We start from the raw sequence: 13,687 nt of genomic DNA, 5'->3' as shown, positions 1-13,687 counted from the left end.
GTTTGCTGTGCATATTGTATATAAGAACATGTTTGTATGATATTTCTTCCTTGGGGATACACCTGAAACTTAAATTGCAATTATATTGAGATAAGAATACTTGATTTTTTTATTGTTATTATTATTATTATTATTATTATTATTATTATTATTATTATTATTATTATTATTATTATTATTATTATTATCATTATTATTATTATTATTAGCTGATTCAGACGATTTCTTCACTAAACAAACATTTCCTTCGCAGGTTTTCTTCTTAACCGCTTTGGCTCTGATGCCAATGGACTCCGCCGAGGCCGCCGATCACAAGATAAAATCTGGACACGGCTATGGCTACAGCTACGGTTATAGCCACTACTATCCACACCATGGCTATAAGAGCCATCACCACTACCCTTACTATCCACACCATGGCTATGACGGCGCTCATCACTACCCTCACTACCCCCATTACGCCCCCTACCATAGTCACTCCCATCATGGCTCTCCTTCTTCTTACAGCTACGTCAATGTGCACCATGGCCCCAAAGCTGCTGAGAGAAAGTAGTTATTTGCAAAGCTGCTGAGAAAAAGGTAGTTATTGCAAAGCTGCTGAGAGGAAGTAGTTATTTGCAAAACTGCTGAGAAAAAGTAGTTATATGTAAAACTGCTGAGAGAAAGTAGTTATTTGCAAAGCTGCTGAGAAAAAGTAGTTATTTGCAAAGCTGCTGAGAGAAAGTAGTTATTTGCAAAGCTGCTGAGAAAAAAGTAGTGATTTGCAATGCTGCTGAGAAAAAGTAGTTATTTGCAAAGCTGCTGAGAGAAAGTAGTTATTTGTGATCATAACATTTCCCTGTACTTTATAATGTTGACATCAAAATGGCCTTGGGATAATGTTACATTCCTTCATTTCATTTAGCTTGTGATAAGACTTCTAGTTCAAAACATAAATTCTCTTTTCTGAAAATTAATATTTTCAGATTACATCACATCTATACAATCAAGATTATTTCAATTCTTACCTATGAATGACTTTGCAACTGCTGTAAAAAAAAAAAAAATACTTATTTCTAAATGAATTCAGCAAAACCTCTGTATAATCAAGAAAAGTTCTTTAGAATTGTTCTGATAGTGAAGCATAAGTCTATTGCTTTAAATTTTTCTTTATTGATTTGTACTCTTTTTCTCAAAGTTGTAATAAAATGTTCAACAATAACTGTATTTACTTATATTTAACATGTTATGAAAGATTTTCGCTTATATAACTCTGATTTTAATTGGTTTTTAAAAAGGCTTGAAACCCTTTAAAGTGATACAATGTATATATGATGTATTCTAATCAATTACTATAACATTCTTTACTATAACCAAAGCTTTATGCAAGAAATATTCTATCTACTCATTCTCGAAAAATCGAAATGAATTTGGTTAAATCATAATCGAACTAATTGCATATAAAAGACTAAACAACCCCACTTAAGAAACACATCCAAAGTGAAACGGTTTCGTACTGATATCAGATTGTGAGCAAAATCTTTTAAATAGAGAAGGGTAATTTAGGTACATGCATTAGTCTCTTTGATTGACCTTTTGGGTAACATTGATGAGGTTCTAAATTTCAAGTCTGGAAGAATTTAAAAATTGTGAAAAAAACTATATTGAAATATGTCGTCAGCAGAGCTAATTTAGCAATCTCCCCTATATAATAAAGAGCAAGTGTTTGAATATATATATATATATATATATATATATATATATATATATATATATATATATATATATATATATATATATACAGTATATATATAAATATATATATATATATATATATATATATATATATATATATATATATATATATATATATATATTTATATATAAGTATATATACATACATACATATATATATATATATATATATATATATATATATATATATATATATATATATATATATATATATATAAATATATATACATATATATATATATATATATATTTATAAGTATATATATATGTATATATATATATCTTTATATAAATATATATATATATATATATATATATATATATATATATATATATATATATATATATATATATATAGTCACACTCAGTGGCATTGTCAGACGTATAACTATTCGGTCTCTTCCCGTCCCTCTGGTAGGGGCGAGAGGGAGTAGTCATACCCTTGGGAGAGGGGATACCCAGAGAGGTACACTGTGAGTGTGTGCGTGTGCATGCACACCTATCTAAATATTTCGATATCATTTTTGACGGGTCGCATACACGAGTAGTACAGAAAGATACATATGGAAATCATATGAGTGATTTATAAATAGTTCCACCTCAGAGCTCTCATTGTCGTATTGATGACGTCATCAACATACCCATCTAACTTTCCCCCGGCGCCTCTCTCTCTCTCTCTCTCTCTCTCTCTCTCTCTCTCTCTCTCTTAACGAAGACCTACAATGGTCACTTATCAAGTAAGTACCCCTATTCAGTGCACGAGCCAATATACTCAGAATGGGCCGCATCCTCTCGCTTCACCCGGTTCTATTTTACTCTTAATTGGTCAGTAAATATTTCAGAATAAACATATTGTTCAATTGATAAATCTTTAATTACGGAGAAATATATAGCAAGAATGGTTGAATGCAACGGCCTTCATAATTACTGCATGTATACACAACTTCAAATTTACGTTCAGCATCGATATATCACTTCAGTCATTAAAACTAGGATACTATACATTATCCAGGAAATGTTTTGATTTTGGATCTTTTGTTATGAAAATAAAGCGAAGATTTATATTGCTTTTAATCAAAACGACTCCAAACCGATGTGGCAACGTCCCTGACTGGTGAACGCCAGACTGGGGTTCGAGTCCTGCTCAAACTCGTTAGTTCCTTTGGTCGCTGCAATCTCACAATCCTTATGAGATAAAGAGCTATAGGGGAGCCTATAGGTCTATCTGCTGAGTCATCAGCAGCCATTGCCTGGCCCTCCTTGGTCCTAGCTTTGGTGGAGAGGGGGCTTGGGGGCTGATCGTATACATGTATATGTATATGGTCAGTCTCTAGGGCATTGCACTGCTTGATAGGGCAATGTCACTATCCCTTGCCTCTGCCATTCATGAGCGGCCTTTAAACAAAGATAAACGAATATTTTATAAGAATATCACAACTATGAACAAGTTTCAATTGGTTTTGTCCTTTGGTTCGTACAATTGCCGTAAAATTTTGCTACGGGTTTACGAAACGCACGAACATTATGTGTATACCAATGCAAAAATACATTTTGAAAGTTAAAGAATGTTTTACTGAGGTCTTTCAGCTTAGGATCTTCAAGAAGAGAAGCCTTTGTATAATAGAGTAAAACAGAATAACTAACTAAACCTCTCTCTATCAAATCTTTTCTTTCCACTATCTTTGAACTTTTCAATGAAAAAACTCAGATTAAATACTGTTTAATGGATTAAAAATACTTCAACGTAAGCTGTTTTCAAAATACAGCAAAAGTTTAGACGAAATCATGTCTTGTTTCTTATCCATGTTTATGATAGTCGTCTCAAATGGTAACCGTTTTTATCTTTTTTTTTCAAATTCGTATAACTATTTCTGATTATAGTCTTGTGACTTTTCTTTCAAATCTAGTTTAAGCACCACCTTATATTTTCAGCATGTGAAACTGACAAGGAATGGGTGTATTCATATGCTCATAGCAATCGCCAGTTTTTGTCAGTTTTTAGTACTATAATTGAATAATCACTAGGAGATTGTAAGAATGGTTGCTGATAAGCACTATTAGAACTTCCAAAATACAATCTTTGTGATTCCTCAGGGTATTGTATTTTTCATAGATACAAGGAATGTTTTATATACTGTATAATATAATAAAAAATCTATGTATGCACATACACACACACACACACATATATATATATATATATATATATATATATATATATATATATATATATATATATATACAGTATATATATATATATATATATATATATATATATATATATATATATATATATATATATATATATATATATATGTACGTACACTGTAGAACATCATATATTGAACATATCAAACCTTAAAAAATTCGCTGTTCGAATAATATTTTCAAAATATTTTTGCCACAGAGATCAGACAAATATTCATAGGTCGAACAGCTTGAAAAAAAAAAAACTGTCGAGCAGAAATTCCTAGCTAGGAAGACTGATATGACTTCGACAAAGGCGACTGACCCAGTTCACATGTAGCTCTCCCCCAGTTCAGACTTGCAAAACATTCCTTAACTTTTTTCTCTTAATTTTAGTGTTTATTTTTCTTGTTGATCCATATAAAATGGCCAAAGAGGATATGCTTTCAGAGGAAAATGAAGGAATGAATCCTGCACATAGTTCAATGATGAATAAAATGTATACAGAATGGGGTGATTTATACAATTTTGTATATGAAATCATCCAGATAAGTCAGTAATCAGCCAAGCAGGGTATATTTTATAGTGATAATGCATTGACTCAATTAAAAAATATCTTACCATGGAGGCAGAAACGATCCTCTATTGATCAGTCTTTGGCAAAGATGTCCTCAAAAGAATCACTTCGTGCCAGAAAAAAAAGGCAAAGAATAGAAAGAGCTCCAGAAGAATAGCTACCCTATTTTTCATGGTGGCGAACTCCCCTTTCTAGCAACGCTAACACCTCCTTCTCACTACGATCCTCTCTTCTCAGTATGGGTAACATGAAGTTCAATTATCCTTTTTTTTATATTCATTCATTCTATTAATCATACCTGTAAATTCATATTTTTTGGTAAGCTATTAAGTGTTGCACAAGCAACCTAACACCTCCTTAATCTGCCTTCCACTCAAGCCAACCAGTCTCCTCAATATAAGTAATACGAAGTTCAATGATGATTTATTCTGTATTCATTTGTTCTATTAATCATATCTGCATATTCATATTTTTGGTAGGTTTTCATGCGCTGTATTGTATTTAACTAATGTAAGATATTCATAAAAATGGTGTATAATAGGAAAATCTTCGGATGGGAAACTGATTGATGATCCATTAATTCTCATGGGGACAATGTATGTTGTGTTTGAACAAATTTATGTTCATCGAACACGGTTAACGAACGAATTAAACTCAATATCTGAGGTAACACTGTATATATTGTACATACGATTATATACACACATTATATATATATATATATATATATATATATATATATATATATATATATATATATATATATATATATATGTATATGTATGTATGTTTACTGTATATATGTATAATATATAAGTATATACAACATTACATATATATATATATATATATATATATATATATATATATATATATATATATATATATATATATATATATATATAAATTTATGTATATATATATATATATATATATATATATATATGTATAAATATATATATATATATGTGTGTGCGTGTATATATGTATATATAGATATATATTTTCAAATAAGCCATATATTTTTTATACATTAATGTCTGGATTCTCTTAACCTCGGGATCAGAGCCCCAGGTGATATCACACAAAAACAACAGCCTCTGACCGGCCGGGAGTCGAACCCGGGTCCGGGAAACTTGTATATAAAGTGAGCAACTGGCCACGTGGTAAGTCACTGTACATACAAGTTTCCCGGACCAGGGTTCGATTCCCGGCCTGTCAGAAGCTGTTGTCGTTGTGTGATTTCGCCTGGGGCTCTGATCCCGAGGTCGTTAAGATAATCTAGACATTAATGTATAAAAAATATATGACTTATTTGAATATGAAAACACGTCTAAATGTGAAAATTCATCATATATATATATATATATATATATATATATATATATATATATATATATATATATATATATATATATATATATATATATATATATTCAAATAAGCCATATATATTTTTGATATATTAATGTCTGGATTCTCTTAACAACCTCGGGATCACAGACCCAGGCGAAATCTCACAAAGACAAGAGCTTGGCTCCGGCCGGGAATCGAACCCTGGTCGGCAAGCTTATATAGACAGTGACTAACCCACTTGGCCACTTGGTCACTGTCTATATAAGCTTGCCGACCAGGGTTCGATTCCCGGCCGGAGCCAAGCTCTTGTCTTTGTGAGATTTCGCCTGGGTCTGTGATCCCGAGGTTGTTAAGAGAATCCAGACATTAATATATCAAAAATATATATGGCTTATTTGAATATGAAAAACACGTAAAAATGTGCAAAATTTATCATATATATATATATACATATATATATATATATATATATATATATATATATATATATATATATATATATATATATATATATATATATATGTATATATAGACCACAAAAACCCGGTCACTGAGGGGGCCAAGCCAGCCTCATCTTGATGCAGTTCCCAAGCCCGGGTAAATGGGGAGGGTTGGCGGCAGGAAAGGCATCTGACCATAAATAATAAATTAGCCAAAATAGCTATGGTCAGTATATATATATATATATATATATATATATATATATATATATATATATATATATATATATATATATATATATATACTTAAGTATTCAAGTATATTACTATATATTTGAAATTAATAGATAGTATGTCACTGGCATAAAAATTCGAAGACAGCATCTATTCGGACAAAGAGAGCTCCAGTTTTTGAAACTCTTCCTGAACTCTTTTGCAACAGTGAAGTAGAACCTACAGCGGAGAAAGAAGAGAGGTGACCTTGATAGTCTGGATGTGAATAAAGAAATTACTTCATTACAGAGAAATTCCTGGAGCGTGAAGACCACGCTTCGTCATACACTGTTAAAAATTTGCCGTGGAAAACGGTAAAAAAATCCTGGAATAAATATTGCCAGGCATTTACCGTTTTAAAAACGGATATATTGACGTTAAGGGTGATATTACAGTCACCAACCCGTAAAAGATGATAACGAAGTCGGGTAAAAATTACGGTCACCTGTATTTTACTGAAATACGGCTGAGAACAGTATATTTTTTACGGAGAATTTCCGATTAAAATACGGTTTTCTAACAGTGTAAGAAAAGGCGCCACTCTAAAGGGAATGGAATTGGAGATGAAAGCAGCTTATAAATCTAGATTTTCTGAGGAAGAAAGTCTGCTTTGGATAAGAGATAACGTTCCTGAAGAACTGAAGTCAATCCCGTTTAAAAGATTAGAATCATGAGCTTCGTTGAAAAGAGAGGGAGATCTATTGAGATTGGTCATGAAATTCTGTGAAGCCTTGGGAAAATTCATTTATGTATTTCAAAATTAATCTTAAAAATTTTTTTTCAAAGAAACTTAAAATTTTCACTTACCATTATATGTATGTATCTTAAAATTAATCTTATAATCTTTCTTTTCAGAGATTTTTAAAATTGTCATTTATCAATACATGCAATTTTCTTAAAATTAACATTATAATTTTCTTTGTAAAGAATCTTAAAATTTTCATTTATCAGTACTTGTTTATTCATTTTTGACTATCAGAATATCTTTGTATCTTGAATTAATTACCACAGTAGTCTTTATAATGAATTGGAATTCCATTGTTTAATCAATGTAGTCCTTGAGAATAATCACGTAAAAATGTGATCCGTTCATTGCTCAGGACAAACCAAATCCAGAGTATTAAAAACAATCAAAAGGTAAATGAACATGAATAAAGAAACTCTAGAAAAGGAATAATCTTGAAAACACAAGTCCCCCAGAGGCTGGCAACAGAAATCACCTCCTGATAGTCCAAAAGGATGATGATATTATTATTATTATTATTATTATTATTATTATTATTATTATTATTATTATTATTATTATTATTATTATCATTATTGCTAAGCTCCAAACCTAGTTGGAAAAGCAAAATGCTATAAGCCCAGGGGTCCCAACAGGGAAAATAGCCCAGCATAGAAAGGAAGCAAGGAAATCAAAAATATTTCAGGAACAATGACAACATTAAAATAAATATTTCCTATATAAACTATAAAAACTTTAATGAAACAAGAAGAAGGGGATTAGATAGAATAGTGTGCCCGAGTGTACCCTCAAGCAAGAGAACTCTAACCCAAGACATTTTAAGACCGTGGTACAGAGGTTATGGCACTACCCAAGACTAGAAAACAATGGTTTTATTTTGGAGTGTCCTCCTAGAAGAGTTGGTTTATTGACACAATAACCCAACAAAAAATAGCTATTGAGTCTGCAACAATCTTTTCACCTCCCACTGTACTTCATTTTAACACATTCCCTTACAATCCTTCCAGAATCCTAATTTACCCAACCCCCCTCCCCTCCCTCGCTTATCCTATCCCCCTATACTCTAGCTGTAGCTTCGAAATACGTTCCGGCAACAAATATTAAATGGAAAAAATAAATGCAGGTTTTGTGGTATCCTAAAAACTAACTGGAAATCAGTTTGTTCGGAGGGATTTTTTCATCGATTTTTAGACACCAACAATATATATATGTATATATATATATATATATATATATATATATATATATATATATATATATATATATATATATATATATGTATGTATATATATATATGTATATATATATATATATATATATATATATATATATATATATATAATATATATATACTGTATATATCTATCTATCTATCTATGTATCTATATATATGTATATATACATACATATATATATATATATATATATATATATATATATATATATATATATATATATCTGTATGCGTGTATGTGTGTGTTTATGAAAAATTGTAAAGTAGTACTACACTTAAAGTTCCATGTACTTCTATAACGTTATGGATACAAAAACGCAAAGTTGTGTAAGTATAATTAGCAAATATCCTTTTATGCACTCGAACTACTACGAATTACGATCTCAAGGACAGAAGGAACAATCTGAATGGGGAGGAGTCACAGGAGGGCGTGTACCTAGAGTACTGTCTGTGTCTGGTATAAAAGAGAAGTCATACGGACTGACTGCACAGACAGATTTCCCTTCGCAAAAACAAGGGTAGCTGCTTCGACATGGCTTCCATCAAGGTCTTGGTAAGTAATTCGAGATTCAGATCAGTTGAAAAACAGATGTTCACATATTTTTTTTCATTTCTGATTTTCTCATCAAAATTTTAATTTAATTCTGTTTTCATGAAACCTAAATCTATAAGCTTTTGAAAAGGTGGTTTCATAAGTACTTTGTAATCATTGTCAATGTATTCCATTTAAAATGTTATCTGGGATGCCTCCAAAAGTACAGTTTTATAATATATTCATATATTTTTATTATCTGAATAGTTGCAACGACTTTTTTAACAACGTACCATTAAAAATATTTTAAGAGGCTCTTAACCCTCACAAGATGGCTATCTGTATTAAATTGTGTAAATAGATTAAACATTTAATATGCTTTAAATTTCTAATAACTTGAAAAATTTAAAATTACAACCAAGATGGGTGTAAATACCGTATATTTCCGTTATAACACGACCTATAATATGGACAAATTTCTATTTTATAAGACAACTAGTGAATAGCAAAACCATTTAGGGAAGGAAAAGCATAATATTTCATACATGGTATATATACCTTCTTTAACGATTTTCAATTGCTAAGTCAATAATATAAAAAGATCAATTTATGATTCCTAAAGTCTAATTATCATCCTGCACTCATTATGGTAGTGCATATAACATACATTTGTGAGTGGATATGCAATATTCATTTATACACCGTATATAGATCTATATTTATATTTTTATATCAGCTTTAAATCCACAATTGTAGCACACCTATAAGCATTTCAATAATTACTTAAATATTCCTTCCCAAAAAGTTACTATCTGCCATGTAATTACGAAGTACATATTGAAATCACTGTCCAGCAAAACTTATCTTTTACCTTATTTCTTTATCATTTATATCCAACAATTACAACAACGCTTCTCCTCTGTATTGCATCCAGTCTATAATAGGTCCAAATAATCAAAGCCTATTTTCTGAAACTTTTCTTACTATGCCAAGAAAAACTCTAATCAACCTTTTTTTCTTACTTAAAAATTTGAATCTTATTTTTCTACGACAATAACTCGCCTTTACATGGCCAAATAGATTTTATTCACACATACAGCAATACCTAATTTTATCTATTTTTGCAGTTATTTGCTGTAATTCACATTTCCTCTCTCCAGTCAATCTCAGTCAAAGAATTAATTCGACCATCTCATTGTTATAAATAACTTTAACCTTAGACTATAATCCTTAAAAAATCTTATAGCATTGAACGTTCCTGCTTTTTTAAATATCTATAAATTTCCTTTTAACTACGAAAAAATGCAATTACTTTAAAGTACCTGCCAGTATGCAACTCTCCAATTGCCATCATACTCATGGGTATCCTATCATCCTACCTTCCTTTGTATACATTTCCCCACTTAAGTTTAAACTTAACTTCCATCACCAATCTAATGTTGATCATTTCTTTACCGGCAATCGATATCTTTCCAGTTGGTAAAATGAACTTGAAATCTGCAACTTGAGAGAAGCTTAAAGGAAAAGGTTAGACAGATTATTTAGCTGCCAGACTTATGTATTAAAAAAAAAAAAAAAAAAAAAAAAAAAAAAAAAAAAAAAACATTTGGAAGGCGAATGGGCACAAACGCTATTGCGGAACAACATATATTGAACAGCCTATATATATATATATATATATATATATATATATATATATATATATATATATATATATATATATATATATATATATATATATATATATATATATATATATATATGTGTGTGTGTGTGTGTGTGTGTGTATGTGTGTGTATTTTTATATATATATATATATATATATATATATATATATATATATATATATATATATATATATATATATATATATATATATGTCTGTGTGTGAATTTATGTGTATATATGTATATTTATATTTCTTGTGTGTATACATATATGTACAGTATATGTACTGCATATGCAACATATATTTATACTTATAAACAAAATACATGCACATATCGATAAATATGTGCTTTGTTTTTGGGACGTATAGTGTGTATGTATATGTGTCTACATGTTATTTTAATTCAGGAAAACTTCTCTGGAGATAGACATCATAACTGAAATTTCAAGGATATTGACATATGTATTCTCATTATCTAAGTCTCGTTTTAAGGTGTCGCTGATTCTAAATATATCTTCACTAAACAAACATTTCCTTTGCAGGTTCTCTTCTTCGCCGCTTTGGCTTTGATGCCAATATTCTTCGCTGAGGCTGGCGGCCACAAGGCATATTCTGGGCATGGCCACGGCTATGGCCACTACTATCCACACCGTGGCTATTCTGGCCTTCGCCACTACCCTTCCTATCCCCGTTACGCCACTTCCCATGGCCAATACCACCACGGCTCTCCTTCTTCCTACAGCTATGTCAACGTCCATCATGGCACCAAAGCTGCCTGGAAAAAGTAGTTGGTTGTTTTCATAACATTTCCTTGTACCTCTTCATTGCCATCTGTGATTTAGTCAAAATTGGTCAAAAGGAAACTTTCTTTTTAAATTCCCTCAAACTATAGAAAGTTGGTTTACAATGGAAAGGTCTTGATGAGAGATTTTCAATCAATAAGCTAGGGTTTGTGTGGTCTTGAAAGATTTTTTTTTTCTTACCTCAGAATTTTAGTTAAATTGACTACTGGCAGTGAAAGGATTAAATAGTTGACATCAAATGGCCTTGGGACAAAGTTACTTTCCCTCATTTCCTGTTTTGTAAAATAGGCCTTTTAATCCAAAATAAAAAATTATGGTTATATATCTTAACAGTGATTAGAAAGATATTATTTTTAGATTCTTTCAGAGGTTGCTATTTTTCATCTCTGTAAACTACACTTTAAATGTTTGCACTACAGCTATGCAATCTAAACTATAAATGGTTTTGCAACAGCTGTACAATAAAATTATTTCTATCTTCGTGAATTTAAAAGCAAAACTTTTATTATAATCAGGAAAAGTTCTTAATAATTGTCACAAAAGCAAAGTATAAAACCTTTGCTTAAATTATTTCATTATCTATTGGTATCCTTTTCTCAAAGTTGCAATAAAGTTTTCAACAATAACTGTATTTCTTTACATTCATCACGGAATGAATGATTTTGTTATATACACTGTACTTTTCATTATAATGAATTCATAATCAGGTTTTAAATCTATGTAAGTAATATTACAATTTTCGAAGTGACTGTAAGCAAAACAGAAAACTAAAATTCAAGTTTTGATGTAAGCAAATTATTATATTTATGATATTATACATTACTGCATACATTATAAAACAATATACACGAAAATATAATCCTAATATAGCCTACTCTAGGTTCTCTGGACCCGCGCATATTTCAGTCTTCTCTAATCTTGTAAGCAGATGTTATGTGTTAATTTAATAGCTATATCCACACATGGAATTACTAGTATATTTACTAACATTTCAAACAATTACCTGTTTTTCAGACAAATCGTTAGTAATGAAAAAATATAATGAACAAAACATTAAACTGAAACTACAATTTTCTATAGTTTCCAGTAAAGTTTAAAGAAAATGTAAATATTTTTCTAACCAAAGAAAACGTTTAAAATGGAAATAGATTGGGTAACTATACTAAAGTTGCTTTCACCCTTATTTTAAACTTCAAATTATTTTATATTCGGAAAATCTTTATATCGTAGCATGAAGACTTAAGTACATAGCTGTTTAGATATTTCCTGACTTTTAAGTTTTTCTTGGTAAGAGTATTCATAGACACCGTTGGTAAAGGAAAGTTTGATGGTGGTCGACATGATTGTCAAGATACCATATTATAAAATAATACAATTAAATGGATGTTACAATTGCTATAGAATGTGAACAGCGAAACACAATCATATCGTGAAAAACTGGATTATCACACACACACACACACACACACACACACACACACACACACACACACACACATATATATATATATATATATATATATATATATATATATATATATATATATATATATATATATATAATTAACGTATATGCGTGCAGAAATATATGTGTATATATATTTGAAGCACTCATACATAACTATGCGTGTATGCGTGTGTATGAGGGCATTATATGACATGTCTGTTTTGACGTTGTTTCTTATTTTAGAATGATTTATTGTTAATTTGTTCTCTTCATTTATTTATTTCCTTATTTCCTTTCCTCACTGGGCTATTTTTCCCTGTTGGAGCCCCTGGGCTTATAGCATCTTGCTTTTCCAACTAGGGTTGTAGCTTGGATAGTAATAATAATAATAATAATATGAATCTGTGCATTCATTATAGGGGTGTCCATAATTCCATGAAGTTGTTTGTGTTCATAAAAAAACTGAAAAAAGTCAGACAAGTAGTTCTTGGTATTTCCTGTCTTATCACAAAACCAGCGGAATTGGATATGCATTTATTGTAACTTTTGTTCTATCTTTATATCATAGTATTCAAAAGAGAGATACGATTAAATAATGACTTAGAAAAATAGAAAAAAATCAACGTTCCAATATTTCTGCCAAAAATATTGTTCCGCCAACAAGATTGACATCTCACTGCTGGTTGTAGT

General features: G+C 30.3%; 1 protein-coding gene across 1 annotated transcript in view; it reads left to right on the top strand.

Moving 5' to 3' along the window:
- The window catches only part of LOC137634723 (uncharacterized), a 4,042-nt gene extending 3,489 nt beyond the window's left edge, over positions 1 to 553 (top strand). Inside the window, exon 3 of the mRNA XM_068367213.1 lies at positions 254 to 553. Coding sequence (XP_068223314.1) covers positions 254 to 553 — 300 coding nt within the window. The remainder of the gene's footprint in view (positions 1 to 253) is intronic.
- Positions 554 to 13,687: the final 13,134 nt, after the last annotated feature.

Source organism: Palaemon carinicauda, chromosome 45, assembly GCF_036898095.1.
Source record: "Palaemon carinicauda isolate YSFRI2023 chromosome 45, ASM3689809v2, whole genome shotgun sequence".
NCBI classification, from domain to species: Eukaryota; Metazoa; Arthropoda; class Malacostraca; order Decapoda; family Palaemonidae; genus Palaemon; species Palaemon carinicauda.
The sequence above is the reverse complement of the archived record's forward strand: the minus strand, read 5'-3'. Positions and strand labels throughout refer to the sequence as shown.